This window comes from Salvelinus namaycush, chromosome 36 (assembly GCF_016432855.1).
Source record: "Salvelinus namaycush isolate Seneca chromosome 36, SaNama_1.0, whole genome shotgun sequence".
NCBI classification, from domain to species: domain Eukaryota; kingdom Metazoa; phylum Chordata; class Actinopteri; order Salmoniformes; family Salmonidae; genus Salvelinus; species Salvelinus namaycush.
The window spans coordinates 25,986,829-26,002,460 of NC_052342.1; the positions used below are offsets into that span (position 1 = coordinate 25,986,829).

At 45.8% G+C, this 15,632-nt stretch overlaps 1 protein-coding gene across 1 annotated transcript; it reads left to right on the forward strand.

Annotated features, from left to right (window-relative positions):
• Positions 1 to 1,079: 1,079 nt before the first annotated feature.
• LOC120030546 (dachshund homolog 2-like) lies at positions 1,080 to 5,999 on the forward strand. The gene is made up of 5 exons (XM_038975958.1): positions 1,080 to 1,436; positions 1,827 to 1,974; positions 4,244 to 4,387; positions 4,576 to 4,641; positions 5,643 to 5,999. Exons 1-5 carry the CDS (start codon positions 1,317 to 1,319, stop codon positions 5,678 to 5,680), a joined length of 516 nt encoding a protein of 171 aa, XP_038831886.1. The 5' UTR covers positions 1,080 to 1,316; the 3' UTR covers positions 5,681 to 5,999.
• The last annotated feature ends 9,633 nt before the right edge of the window (positions 6,000 to 15,632 follow it).

The window sequence follows — 15,632 nt, forward strand, 5'->3', positions numbered from 1 at the left end:
TTAGAGGGATATAGACTGACTTTACCATTAGAGGGATATAGACTGACTTTACCATTAGAGGGATATAGACTGACTTTACCATTAGAGGGATATAGACTGACTTTACCATTAGAGGGATATAGACTGACTTTACCATTAGAGGGATATAGACTGACTCTACCATTGGAGGGATATAGACTGACTCTACCATTAGAGGGATATAGACTGACTTTACCATTAGAGGGATATAGACTGACTTTACCATTAGAGGGATATAGACTGACTTTACCATTAGAGGGATATAGACTGACTTTACCATCAGAGGGATATAGACCGACTTTACCATCAGAGGGATATAGACCGACTTTACCATTAGAGGGATATAGACTGACTTTACCATTAGAGGGATATAGAGACTGACTTTACCATTAGAGGGATATAGAGACTGACTTTACCATTAGAGGGATATAGAGACTGACTATCACAACGCTGGTATCAGAGTTGTCAAAGTGTAAGGCATTAAGAATTGAGAGCGAGTGAAGGAGGAGAGAAGGGTGGAGGAGAGAAGAGGGAGGAGAGGAGAGAAGAGGAGAGAAGAGGGAGGAGGGAAGAGGGAGGAGGGAGGAGAGAAGAGGGAGGAGGGAAGAGGGAGGAGGGAAGAGGGAGGAGGGAAGAGGGAGGAGGGAAGAGGGAGGAGGGAAGAGGGAGGAGGGAAGAGGGAGGAGAGGAGAGAAGAGAGAGGAGAGAAGATGGAGGAGAGAAGAGAGAGGAGATAAGAGGGAGGAGGGAAGATGGAGGAGAGAAGAGAGAGGAGATAAGAGGGAGGAGAGAAGAGGGAGGAGAGGAGAGAAGAGGGAGGAAGTAAGAGGGAGGAGGTAAGAGGAATGAGGGAGGAGGAAGGAGGGAAGAGGGATGAGAGGAGGGGGGAAGAGGAAGGAGGGAAGAGGGAGGAGAGGAGAGAAGAGGGAGGAAGTAAAAGGGAGGACGTAAGAGGGAGGAGGGAAGAAGGAGGGAAGAAGAAGGAGGGAAGAGGGAGGAGAGAAGAGGGAGGAGGGAAGAGGGGGGAGGGAAGAGGGGGGAGGGAAGAGGGAGGAGGAAAAGGAGGTAAAAGAGGAGGAGTCAATGCTTTCATAGACTCGCGATGCCATGACTCCAAAATCACATCGTTGTCACGCCCTTTGACTTCCTCTCACTTTTCTCATCCTTCCATCTTTTATCTGTCCGTCTCTCCTCCCTCCTTGGTCAAGAGGAGGAAGGTCAATTCATCCCCTTATACATAGTGCTTGTACACAAATCATTACTAATCTCTTACAGAAGACTCCTCATCGGCTCTTCCCATGGTAAAGCCGTCATTTGATAGGCTGTCCTCAGGCCAGGCCCTGCCCCCTGGCTTCCCTGCTCCGTTCCTATTCGCTGACGGCATTTCCTCTGTTGAGACTCTACTCACCAACATACAGGCAAGATAATTACCCAGATGAGTTGAAGTCACTACCATTCATGTCATTTCTAGTGTTGACAATTTAGCCAGTCTCATTTGTGATGTCAAGATCTCTAGATATGGTATCTAATAGATATATATACTCGAGCTTATTTGTAGACCTAAGTTAAAACTCTCTCTCTCCCTTCCCTCTCTCTCTCCCTCACACTCTCTCTCTCTCTCTCTCTCTCTCCCCCTCTATCCCTCCCCCCTCTCTCTCTTCTTCCCTCTCTCCCTCCCTCCCCTCTCTCCCTCTCTTTCCCTCCCCCTCTCTCCCTCCCCTCTCTCTCTCCCTCCACCTCTCTCTCTCCCTCCCCTCTCTCTCTCCCTCCACCTCTCTCTCCCTCCCTCCCTCCCTCTCCCTCATCAGGGCCTTCTGAAGGTGGCTGTAGAGAATACCCGTGTCCAGGACACTCAGATCCAGGCTGAGAAGAGAGAACTGAAGATGGAGCTGTACCGAGAGAGAGAGATGAGAGAGAGTCTGGAGAGGCAACTCACCACCGAACTACAGAGCAGAGGTAATGGGGGAGGGGTGAGAGAGAGAGAGTTCACCTCAGAGGTACAGAGTGGAGGTAATGGGGGGTGGGGGTGAGAGAGAGAGAGTTCACCTCAGAGGTACAGAGTGGAGGTAATGGGGGGGGGGGGGTGAGAGAGAGCTCACCTTAGAGTTATAGAGCAGAGGTAATGGGGGGGGGGGGGTGAGAGAGAGAGAGAGAGTTCACTTCAGAGGTACAGAGTGGAGGTAATGGGGGGGGGGGGGGGGGGGGGGGTGAGAGAGAGAGCTCACCTTAGAGTTATAGAGCAGAGGTAATGGGCGGGGGGGGTGAGAGAGAGAGAGCTCACCTCAGAGGTACAGAGTGGAGGTAATGGGGGGGGGGTGAGAGAGAGCTCACCTTAGAGTTATAGAGCAGAGGTAATGGGGGGGGGGGGGGGGCGGGTGGGGGTGAGAGAGAGAGAGCTCACCTCAGAGGTACAGAGTGGAGGTAATGGGGGGGGGTGAGAGAGAGCTCACCTTAGAGTTATAGAGCAGAGGTAATGGGGGGGGGGGGGCGGGTGGGGGTGAGAGAGAGAGAGCTCACCTCAGAGGTACAGAGTGGAGGTAATGGGGGGGGGGGTGAGAGAGAGCTCACCTTAGAGTTATAGAGCAGAGGTAATGGGCGGGGGGGTGAGACAGAGAGAGCTCACCTCAGAGGTACAGAGTGGAGGTAATGGGGGGGGGGGGGGTGGGTGAGAGAGAGCTCACCTTAGAGTTATAGAGCAGAGGTAATGGGGGGGGGGGGCGGGTGGGGGTGAGAGAGAGAGAGCTCACCTCAGAGGTACAGAGTGGAGGTAATGGGGGGGGGGGGGGGGTGAGAGAGAGAGAGCTCACCTTGGAGGTACAGAGCAGAGGTAATGGGGGGGTGAGAGAGCTCACCTTAGAGTTATAGAGCAGAGGTAGTCAGGGGGTGTGTGGGGGGGATTTCTTAATTCCCCTCTCGTTCTCTCTTTCCCTCCCCGACGTCTCGTTCTCTCTTTCCTTCCCCGACGTCTCGTTCTCTCTTTCCCTCCCTGACGTCTTGTTCTCTCTTTCCCTCCCTGACGTTCTCTCTTTGCCTCCCTGACGTCTCGTTCTCTCTTTCCCTCACGTTCTCTCTTTCCCTCCCTGACGTCTCGTTCTCTCTTTGCCTCCCTGACGTCTCGTTCTCTCTTTCCCTCACGCTCTCTCTCCCTCCCTGACGTCTCATTCTCTCTTTCCCTCCCCGATGTCTCGTTCTCTCTTTCCTTCCCCGACGTCTCGTTCTCTCTTTCCCTCCCCGATGTCTCGTTCTCTCTTTCCCTCCCCGACGTCTCGTTCTCTCTTTCCCTCCCCGACGTCTCGTTCTCTCTTTCCCTCCCCGACGTCTCGTTCTCTCTTTCCCTCCCCGACGTCTCGTTCTCTCTTTCCCTCCCCGACGTCTCGTTCTCTCTTTCCCTCCCCGACGTCTCGTTCTCTCTTTCCCTCCCCGACGTCTCGTTCTCTCTTTCCCTCCCCGACGTCTCGTTCTCTCTTTCCCTCCCCGACGTCTCGTTCTCTCTTTCCCTCCCCGACGTCTCGTTCTCTCTTTCCCTCCCTGACGTCTCGTTCTCTCTTTCCCTCCCTGACGTTCTCTCTTTCCCTCCCTGACGTTCTCTCTTTCCCTCCCCGACGTCTCGTTCTCTCTTTCCCTCCCCGACGTCTCGTTCTCTCTTTCCCTCCCTGACGTCTCGTTCTCTCTTTCCCTCCCTGACGTCTCGTTCTCTCTTTCCCTCCCTGACGTTCTCTCTTTCCCTCCCTGACGTCTCGTTCTCTCTTTCCCTCCCTGACGTCTCGTTCTCTCTTTCCCTCCCTGACGTCTCGTTCTCTCTTTCCCTCCCTGACGTCTCGTTCTCTCTTTCCCTCCCTGACGTCTCGTTCTCTCTTTCTCTCCTCCCTCACGTTCTCTCTTTCTCTCCTCCCTCACGTTCTCTCTTTCCCTCCCTGATGTCTCGTTCTCTCTTTCCCTCCCTGACGTTCTCTTTCCCTCCCTGACGTCTCGTTCTCTCTTTCCCTCCCCGACGTCTCGTTCTCTCTTTCCCTCCCCGACGTCTCGTTCTCTCTTTCCCTCCCTGACGTCTCGTTCTCGCTTTCCCTCCATGACGTCTCTTTCTCTCTTTCCCTCCCTGACGTCTCGTTCTCTCTTTCCCTCCCTGACGTCTCGTTCTCTCTTTCCCTCCCCGACGTCTCGTTCTCTCTTTCCCTCCCCGACGTCTCGTTCTCTCTTTCCCTCCCTGACGTTCTCTCTTTGTCAGCCTCTATCCAGAAGCGCTTGAAGAAAGAGAAAAGATTGAAGAGGAAACTACAGGAAGTGTTGTCGTTTGAGTCCAAGAGGAGGGAGAGAGTTGAGGATGCTCTCAAACACTGTTCCTCTCTCTCTCCTCCCAGCTGCAGCAACGGTGAGGCTCCTGTCTGTTCTCTGATGGTTTCCACACGTGTGTCAGAGTATTGTTGGATGCTGTTATTCATATCTCATTGAGAGGTGACGTCAGCGGAAAGGATATTAGATGTGTTTTGAAACGTCGGTCTATTGCATCGTTTACGGTCTATTTAACTGTCTGAACTCTTGGTTTCTTCTTGACCACAGATATTGAGGAACCAGAAGAGGAACCTGAACTGAATGGTAACCAGCATGACAATCCTACAGTCCAAGGTATGGACACACATCTTACCCATATTCCAGTCAGTCTGGGAGCACTGTGAACGGTACAGATACCCATATGTTTGGTAGAGGAGAGGAATACTGTAAACAGTACAGATACCCATAAGTTTGGTAGAGGAGAGGAATACTGTAAACAGTACAGATACCCATAGGTTTGGTAGAGGAGAGGAATACTGTAAACAGTACAGATACCCATAAGTTTGGTAGAGGAGAGGAATACTGTAAACAGTACAGATACCCATAGGTTTGGTAGAGGACAGGAATACTGTAAACAGTACAGATACCCATAGGTTTGGTAGAGGAGAGGAATACTGTAAACAGTACAGATACCCATAGGTTTGGTAGAGGAGAGGAATACTGTAAACAGTACAGATACCCATAGGTTTGGTAGAGGAGAGGAATACTGTAAACAGTACAGATACCCATAGATTTGGTAGAGGAGAGGAATACTGTAAACAGTACAGATACCCATAGGTTTGGTAGAGGAGAGGAATACTGTAAACAGTACAGATACCCATAGATTTGGTAGAGGAGAGGAATACTGTAAACAGTACAGATACCCATAGGTTTGGTAGAGGAGAGGAATACTGTAAACAGTACAGATACCCATAGGTTTGGTAGAGGAGAGGAATACTGTAAACAGTACAGATACCCATAGATTTGGTAGAGGAGAGGAATACTGTAAACAGTACAGATACCCATAGGTTTGGTAGAGGAGAGGAATTTCAAATAGTCATAAATGCAGTTTTTTATTATATTCAGAAGAGTAGAATTAATTTTATTTTGTAGTAGCTATAAATACAATCCATGACTCTGAAGGGTCTTTAATATGTTCTGCTCTACTCATTACTTCTCTTTTCATCCTTCTGTTACCCCTGTGTCCCCCTCCTCCTCCTCCTCCTCCTCCTCCTCCTCTCTCCACTCCATATCGTTCTCTAAAATCTCTGTCATATGCATTATTTTCCGCCTCCCCCTTCTGTCCCTCGTCCCAGAATCCTGTTCGTTCCTGAAGACCCCGCTACCGTTCTAATTACATCGCTGCGAGCTCATCACGGAACACCCGGCCTGTTGCCACGACAGCCTGGAAAGGGAACAACTCTCCTGTTTGGATTGACTGAAAGGAGAGGGGAGGGACGTTTAAAAGAAATGAACTGATTAACTAAAAAGGTGGTCAGACTGCGTCAGAATGTTCCGTCGTTAGTTCATTCTGTCGTTTATTCATCCCTCTGTATTTGGACTGATGGAAATACCTTTTATGTTCTTATCTCTCTCTCTCTCTCTCTCTCTCTCTCTCTCTCTCTCTCTCTCTGTCTCTCTCTCATTCTGTCTCTCTCTCTCTTTCCATCTCTCTCTGTGTCTCTCTCTCTCTCTCTCTCTCTCTCTCTCTCTCTCTCTCCCTCTGTCTCTCCCTATCTCTCTGTCTCTCTCTCTCTCTGTCTCTCTCCCTCTGTCTCTCCCTATCTCTCTGTCTCTCTCTCTCCCCCTCTGTCTCTCCCTATCTCTCTGTCTCTCTCTCTCTCCCTCTGTCTCTCCCTATCTCTCTCTCTCTCTCTCTGTCTCTCTCTTTCTCTCTGTGTCTCTCTCTCTTTTTATTTTGGGAAATATTGAAAGCATAAACATCTGTTCCTAGCCACTGAGCTCTAACTCCTCACCTTTAACCCCTGGACCTTGGGCCTATCAGAGTGAGGGTGGTTGTGTGCTACGTGTTTAACTATTGTTTAATCACAGAGAGTGAAGTGAGGAGTCTGCAGAAAGACCTGCTAGATAGATAGTACTGAGTGCGTCCCAAAATGACTACTTATAAAGCACTCTGGTTTATATTGTCTGGTTGGAGTTTAAAAAAGACCAATACAGTTTTATATACTGAACAGAGAATATAAACGAAACATACAACAAATTCAAACATTTTTACTGAGTTACAGTTTATATGAAGGAAATCAGTCAATTGATATGAATTCATTAGGCCCTAATCTCTGGATTTCACATGACCGGGAATACAGATGTGCTTCTGTTGGTCACAGATACCGTTAATAAAAAGATAGGGGGTGTGAATCAGGAAACCAGTCAGTATCTGGTGTAACCATGTGCCTCATGCAGAGTGACACATCTCCTTCACATAGAGTTGATCGGGCTGGTGATTGTGGAATGTTGTCCCACTTCCTCTTCCATGGCTGTGTGAAGTCGCTAGATATCGGCGAGAACTGGAACACGCTGTCATACACGTCGATCCAGAGCATCCCAAACATGCTCAACGGGTGACATGTATTATAAATTGTATTTTAATGTTTAAGGACTCTTGGAAGATTAGTCCAAATGAGAACACAAATATCTGGTGAGTATGCAGGCCATGGAAGAACCGGGACATTATCCTGCTGAAACATGAGGTGATGGTGGTGAGGATGAAGGGCGCGACAACGGACCTCAGGATCTCATCACTGTATTTTTGTTGGTGTGCAATTCAAATTACCATCGATAAAATGCAATTGTGTTCGTTGTGTCCGTAGCTTTTTTCCTGCCCATAACCATAACCATAACCATAACCATAACCCCACCATGGGACACTCTGCACTCAAGCCTCCTTGGATGGATATAACCACGTGTGTGTACAACGTTTCTTAGAAATTAGCTTTCTGTGTATTTATTTCAGAGCATAAAAACATGAGACCAACACTTTACATGTTTCTATCTTTGTTCGGTATAATACTACAGTATAGTTCAGTATATAAAATATATAATATGAGACTCTGTCTGCGTTTTTTTTGTTTGTACGTATTTTCTGCAGTTACGTGAAATGAGTCGACACACACACATACACATACACACACACACACACATACATATACACACACACATACACACACACACATACATACACACACACATATACACACACACACATACAAGGTGGTTCCATTTAGTGTCTGTTTACTCTGTATTATAGGTTAACGAGGTGAAACCTTTTCCCCTTGATCTCTAATGACTGTTTCCTCCTCTCGCCTTCCATCTCTCCATCCCTTCATCTCTATCACTTCATCCATCCATCTCTCATTTGTTAATGGAGTGGATGATGTAATTTCCCCTGAGAGAGAGAGAGAGGACAGAGAGAGAGAGAGAGAGAGGACAGAGAGAGAGAGAGAGAGAGAGGACAGAGAGAGGGAGGGAGAGGACGGAGAGAGGAGAGGACGGAGAGAGAGGGAGGGAAAGGACGGGGAGAGAGAGGGAGGGAGAGGACAGAGAGAGAGAGGGAGGGAACGGAGAGGAGGACGGAGAGAGGAGAGGGAGAGGACGGAGAGAGAGGGAGGGAGGGAGAGGACGGGGAGGGAGAGGACGGAGAGGGAGGGAGGGAGGGAGAGGACGGAGAGAGAGGGAGAGGACGGAGAGAGAAGGAGAGGACGGAGAGAGAGAGGGAGGACAAAGAGAGAGAGGGAGGGTGGAGATAGAGGGAGGACAGAGAAAGAGAGGGAGGACAGAGAGAGAGAATGTAGCAGTCTAGTAAAACACTACCTGTCATTATGCATCATTAACTGTTAATGAAGGAAATTAGAACAGGAGGTTTCTCTCAAAGAACCTTTGGGTACCACCATACCGTGTGTGTGTGGGGGAGGGGGGGCAGTGTTCTCCTGTCCTCTCCTCTCTGAATTGATAACTTATTTTACCACAGGCATCTGTGATTTATCATAATTTACGGTGATTTCTCATCATTTTGGGGTGGCAGGTAGCCTAGTGGTTAACCGAAAGGTTGCTGGATCGAATCCCCGAGCTGACAAGGTAAAAATCTGTCGTTCTGTCCCTGAACAAGGCAGTTAACCCACTGTTCCCCCTGTAGGCTGTCATTGTAAATAAGAATTTGTTCTGAACTGACGTGCCTAGTTAAAAAAAGGAAAAATAAAAAATACACTTTTTTTTACCGGCGTTGGCCGACAGAGGTGTTGGAGGTGTGACTGAGGTATGAGCTGACCAATAGCTCACAACTTCCTTATTATCTTGACTGTGATAGGAGTTCTAATAGATGTCTTCATTTCAATTGGATGAGGGGATTTAGACTGTTTTCAACCTGGAACGCGGCTGGATGGGATTTCTCAGATTATAGTCAGGTGAGGTTTCGTTCATCCAATGGCAGTGCCCCGATAAGATAGCATCCAATGGCAGTGTCCCGATAAGATAGCATCCAATGGCAGTGTCCCGATAAGATAGCATCCAATGGCACTGTCCCGATAAGATAGCATCCAATGGCACTGTCCCGATAAGATAGCATCCAATGGCAGTGTCCCGATAAGATAGCATCCAATGGCAGTGCCCCGATAAGATAGCATCCAATGGCAGTGTCCCGATAAGATAGCATCCAATGGCACTGTCCCGATAAGATAGCATCCAATGGCACTGTCCCGATAAGATAGCATCCAATGGCAGTGTCCCGATAAGATAGCATCCAATGGCAGTGTCCCGATAAGAGGAGGAGGAGCCTGTGGGTTTGGCAGCTCTAACGCAGTTCCACCAAAACAACCAGATGTCAATCTGATTGAATCTCTCCTTCCTTCCCTCTCTCTCCTTACACCGGCTTTACACGCTCACTAAATAAGGCTGTGTGTGTGTGTATATGTGTGTGTGTGTATCTATGTGTGTGTTTGTATGTGTGTGCGTGTGCGTGTGCGTGTGTATGTATGTGTGTGTGTGTGTGTGTGTGTGTGTGTGTGTGCGTGTGCGTGCGTGTGTGTGTGTGTGTGTGTGTATCTATGTGTGTGTTTGTATGTGTGTGTGTGTGTGTGTGTGTGTGTGCGTGTGTGTGTGCGTGTGTGTGTGTGTGTGGGGCCCACTGAACGGATAACCCAATAAACAGTTGTTTCCAAAGCCGTACATGTTTATTCTGGAGCAGAATGATGGTTTTGTTGTTCTGTCTGTCACTTGCTTCTTTGACGTGATGGATGACATTACACACCTGCCCCTCTCTGGGGATGAGACGAAACACACACACACACACAGTCTCTCTCTACCCTTCTCTCTTTCTCTGTGACTAAGTACAGAGCTCCTTTTGAAGCCGATGTTCCCTCGTTAGTGCTAGAGACGTCATCTGTCTGAAAATGACCTTTAAATATCCAGCGCTCTGGATGAGATCGTCAAACGGTTCCACAGCTGCAGAGTAGGACCCAGCACATCACTGCCATCCAGGACCTCGATACCAGGCGGTGTCAGAGGGTAGTGAGTAGGACCCAGCACATCCCTGCCATCCAGGACCTCTATACCAGGCGGTGTCAGAGGTTAGTGAGTAGGACCCAGCACATCACTGCCATCCAGGACCTCGATACCAGGCGGTGTCAGAGGGTAGTGAGTAGGACCCAGCACATCCCTGCCATCCAGGACCTATATACCAGGCGGTGTCAGAGGGTAGTGAGTAGGACCCAGCACATCCCTGCCATCCAGGACCTCTATACCAGGCGGTGTCAGAGGGTAATGAGTAGGACCCAGCACATCACTGCCATCCAGGACCTCTATACCAGGCGGTGTCAGAGGAAGACCCAAACCATTTTCAAAAGACTCCAGCCACCCAAGTCATAGACTGTTCTCGCTGCTTCCGCAAGGCAAGCGGTACCGGAGCATCAAGTCTGAAACAAACAGAACCCCGAACAGCTTCTACCCCACCCCCCCCCCCCCAAGCCATACGACTGCTATAGGACCATGCAAACGCCTCCGAGCGGTCGGGTAGGTTGTTTGGAGTGAGGGTGCAGTATTTCACTACATTACCAGTATTTCACTACATTACCAGTATTTCACTACGCTACCAGTATTTCACTACGCTACCAGTATTTCACTATGCTACCAGTATTTCACTATGCTACAAGTATTTCACTATGCTACAAGTATTTCACTACGCTACCAGTATTTCACTACGCTACCAGTATTTCACTACATTACCAGTATTTCACTACATTACCAGTATTTCACTACATTACCAGTATTTCACTACGCTACTAGTATTTCACTACGCTACTAGTATTTCACTACGCTACCAGTATTTCACTACGCTACCAGTATTTCACTACATTACCAGTATTTCACTACGCTACCAGTATTTCACTACATTACCAGTATTTCACTACATTACCAGTATTACACTACGCTACCAGTATTTCACTACACTACCAGTATTTCACTACATTACCAGTATTTCACTACACTACACTACCAGTATTTCACCATGCTACCAGTATTTCACTACATTACAAGTATTTCACTACATTACCAGTATTTCACTACACTACCAGTATTTCACTACATTACCAGTATTTCACTACACTACCAGTATTTCACTACATTACCAGTATTTCACTACTCTACCAGTATTTCACTACATTACCAGTATTACACTATGCTACCAGTATTTCACTACATTACCAGTATTTCACTACATTACCAGTATTTCACTACGCTACCAGTATTTCACTACGCTACCAGTATTTCACTATGCTACCAGTATTTCACTATGCTACCAGTATTTCACTACGCTACCAGTATTTCACTATGCTACCAGTATTTCACTACATTACCAGTATTTCACTACATTACCAGTATTTCACTACATTACCAGTATTTCACTACATTACCAGTATTTCACTACGCTACTAGTATTTCACTACGCTACTAGTATTTCACTACGCTACCAGTATTTCACTACATAACCAGTATTTCACTACGCTACCAGTATTTCACTACGCTACTAGTATTTCACTACGCTACTAGTATTTCACTACGCTACCAGTATTTCACTACATAACCAGTATTTCACTACGCTACCAGTATTTCACTACGCTACCAGTATTTCACTACATTACCAGTATTACACTACGCTACCAGTATTTCACTACATTACCAGTATTTCACTACATTACCAGTATTTCACTAAGCTACCAGTATTTCACTACATTACCAGTATTTCACTACACTACACTACCAGTATTTCACCATGCTACCAGTATTTCACTACATTACAAGTATTTCACTACATTACCAGTATTTCACTACACTACCAGTATTTCACTACATTACCAGTATTTCACTACACTACCAGTATTTCACTACATTACCAGTATTTCACTACATTACCAGTATTTCACTATGCTACCAGTATTTCACTATGCTACCAGTATTTCACTATGCTACCAGTATTTCACTATGCTACCAGTATTTCACTATGCTACCAGTATTTCACTACGCTACCAGTATTTCACTACACTACCAGTATTTCACTACATTACCAGTATTTCACTACATTACCAGTATTTCACTACTCTACCAGTATTTCACTACTCTACCAGTATTTCACTATGCTACCAGTATTTCACTATGCTACCAGTATTTCACTACATTTCCAGTATTTCACTACATTACCAGTATTTCACTACATTACCAGTATTTCACTACTCTACCAGTATTTCACTACGCTACCAGTATTTCACTATGCTACCAGTATTTCACTACATTACCAGTATTACACTACATTACCAGTATTACACTACATTACCAGTATTTCACTACACTACCAGTATTTCACTACTCTACCAGTATTACACTACGCTACCAGTATTTCACTATGCTACCAGTATTTCACTACATTACCAGTATTTCACTACTCTACCAGTATTTCACTACATTACCAGTATTTCACTACACTACCAGTATTTCACTACATTACCAGTATTTCACTACATTACCAGTATTTCACTACATTACCAGTATTTCACTATGCTACCAGTATTTCACTACATTACCAGTATTTCACTACTCTACCAGTATTTCACTACATTACCAGTATTACACTACATTACCAGTATTTCACTACATTACCAGTATTTCACTACATTACCAGTATTTCACTACACTACCAGTATTTCACTACATTACCAGTATTTCACTACATTACCAGTATTTCACTATGCTACCAGTATTTCACTACATTACCAGTATTTCACTATGCTACAAGTATTTCACTATGCTACCAGTATTTCACTATGCTACCAGTATTTCACTACATTACCAGTATTTCACTATGCTACCAGTATTTCACTATGCTACCAGTATTTCACTATGCTACCAGTATTACACTACATTACCAGTATTTCACTACATTACCAGTATTTCACTACATTACCAGTATTTCACTACATTACCAGTATTTCACTACGCTACCAGTATTTCACTACGCTACCAGTATTACACTACTCTACCAGTATTTCACTACATTACCAGTATTACACTACATTACCAGTATTACACTACATTACCAGTATTTCACTACACTACCAGTATTACACTACTCTACCAGTATTTCACTACGCTACCAGTATTACACTACTCTACCAGTATTTCACTACACTACCAGTATTACACTACTCTACCAGTATTTCACTACATTACCAGTATTACACTACATTACCAGTATTTCACTACATTACCAGTATTTCACTACATTACCAGTATTTCACACACCCGCAACAATATCTGCTAAACACGTGTATGTGACCAATACAATTTGATTTGTTTTGAGTGTCTTCTTTGACTGGATAAAAACAAAAAAAACATTATTTCTCCCCTACTTCTAAAACCAAAGTTACACCTTTGTCCCTACCTGTATTTTTATATTTCACCTTTATTTAACCAGGTAGGCCAGTTGAGAACAAGTTCTCATTTACAACTGCGTCCTGGCCAAGATAAAGCAAAGCAGTGCGACACAAACAACAACACAGAGCTACACATGGAATAAACAAGCGTACAGTCAATAACACAATAGAAAAAAATAAAGTCTATATACAGTGTGTGCAAATTGCCTGAGGAGGTAGGCAATAAATAGGCCATAGTAGCTGAGTAATTACAATGTACATTAATAACTCAATTTCCTGGTACCCCTGCACATCGACTCAGTACTGGTACTTCCTGTATATAGCCATGTCATTATCTGGTGACCCTGCACATCGAACCAGTACTGGTACTTCCTGTATATAGTCATGTTATTACCTGGTACTTCCTGTATATAGCCATGTTATTACCTGTTACTTCCTGTATATAGACATGTTATTACCTGGTACTCCTGCACATCGACTTGGTACTGGTACTTCCTGCATATAGCCATGTTATTACCTGTTACTTCCTGTATATAGCCATGTCATTATTTGGTGCCCCTGCACATCGACTCAGTACTGGTACTTCCTGTATATAGCCATGTTATTACCTGTTACTTCCTGTATATAGCCATGTTATTACCTGTTACTTCCTGTATATAGCCATGTTATTACCTGGTACTTCCTGTATATAGCCATGTTATTACCTGGTACTTCCTGTATATAGCCATGTTATTACCTGGTACCCCTGCACATTGACTCAGTACTGGTACTTCCTGTATATAGCCATGTTATTACCTGGTACTTCCTGTATATAGCCATGTTATTACCTGGTACCCCTGTACATTGACTCAGTACTGGTACTTCCTGTATATAGCCATGTTATTACCTGGTACTTCCTGTATATAGCCATGTTATTACCTGGTACTTCCTGTATATAGCCATGTTATTACCTGGTACTTCCTGTATATAGCCATGTTATTACCTGGTACCCCTGCACATCGACTCGGTACTGTTACTTCCTGTATATAGCCATGTTATTTTGTCTGGTTATTGTTATTCACTGTGTATTTATCTGTACCTTCAACTCGGTTGGAAAAGGACCCAATAGTAAATCAGCATTTCACTGCTGCTCTTCACCATGTTGTTTTACGAAGCACGTGACATAACATTTCATTTGACTAAAAATGTCAAATGTAAATGAATCCTGATCCAAATGTTATTTTTCTTCCTAGAGGTCATTGTCCTCGTGAATGTCTGATCTAATGATCTGAACATAGAATGCAGTTCAGTAAAGAAAGTGTTGGCCTCTATTTGACATCACATTAGGACAAACCACCCGGCTTCAAAACAGAGAGACATTCCCAAAGGACCCGAAGTCCATCTCTTTTTACGTTGTTACTTTTATAAGCTCTCTCTTTTCTCACGTCCCAAGTCGACAAGTGCAGTGATCTCTTGCCAAGTTAAATTGTTTGGAAAATAACACAGAATGGATTCATGATATGGAAGGACTGAAAATAGTTTAATTGTGTGTGTCTTTCACATGCATTCTCAGAAGATGACACATTCAGAGAACACTTTTTCCCACCCATGAAGGGAGCAGAGAGGGAGGGAGGGAGGGAGGGAGGGAGGGAGGGAGGGAGGGAGGGAGGGAGGGAGGGAGGGAGGGAGGGAGAAAGAGACAGGGAGAATAGAGAGCGATAGCACCAAAATCTTTAGAATTTAGAACCCTGTAGACTCAGACTCTCTTCCTCTTTACTCAAATAAAACTTTATTGAGCGTACCCAGACACCCACAGGTAAAATTCAAAAACTTTATTGAGCATACCCAGACACCCACAGGTATTTGGGGAGTGAGTGCAGAGCAAGGAGAACACCAAACTCTCTGGTTATTTTAATCAAGTCAGGAGGGCTCTGTCCACAGTGATTAGGGTCCTGGGATGACTGGGATGACTGGGTTGACTGAGATGACTGGGTTGACTGGGTTGACTGAGATGACTGGGATGACTGGGTTGACTAGGATGACTGGGATGACTGGGGTCACTGGGATGACTGGGCTGACTGGGCTGACTGGGATGACTGGGATGATTGGGATGACTGGGGTCACTGGGATGATTGGGATGACTGGGGTCACTGGGATGACTGGGGTCACTGGGATGACTGGGGTCACTGGGCTGACTGGGGTCACTGGGATGACTGGGGTCACTGGGCTGACTGGGATGACTGGATTGACTGGGATGATTGGGATGACTGGGGTCACTGGGATGACTGGGCTGACTGGGGTCACTGGGATCACTGGGATGACTGGGCTGACTGGGATGACTGGGCTGACTGGGATGATTGGGATGACTGGGATGATTGGGATGACTGGGGT

Coding starts and splice junctions, on each gene's coding strand:
- LOC120030546 (XM_038975958.1), top strand. CDS start 1,317: ATGGTAAAGCCGTCATTTGATAGGCTGTCCTCAGGCCAGGCCCTGCCC. Junction 1,437..1,826: donor CTCTACTCACCAACATACAG/GCAAGATAATTA, acceptor CTCCCTCATCAG/GGCCTTCTGAAGGTGGCTGT. Junction 1,975..4,243: donor CACCGAACTACAGAGCAGAG/GTAATGGGGGAG, acceptor TCTCTTTGTCAG/CCTCTATCCAGAAGCGCTTG.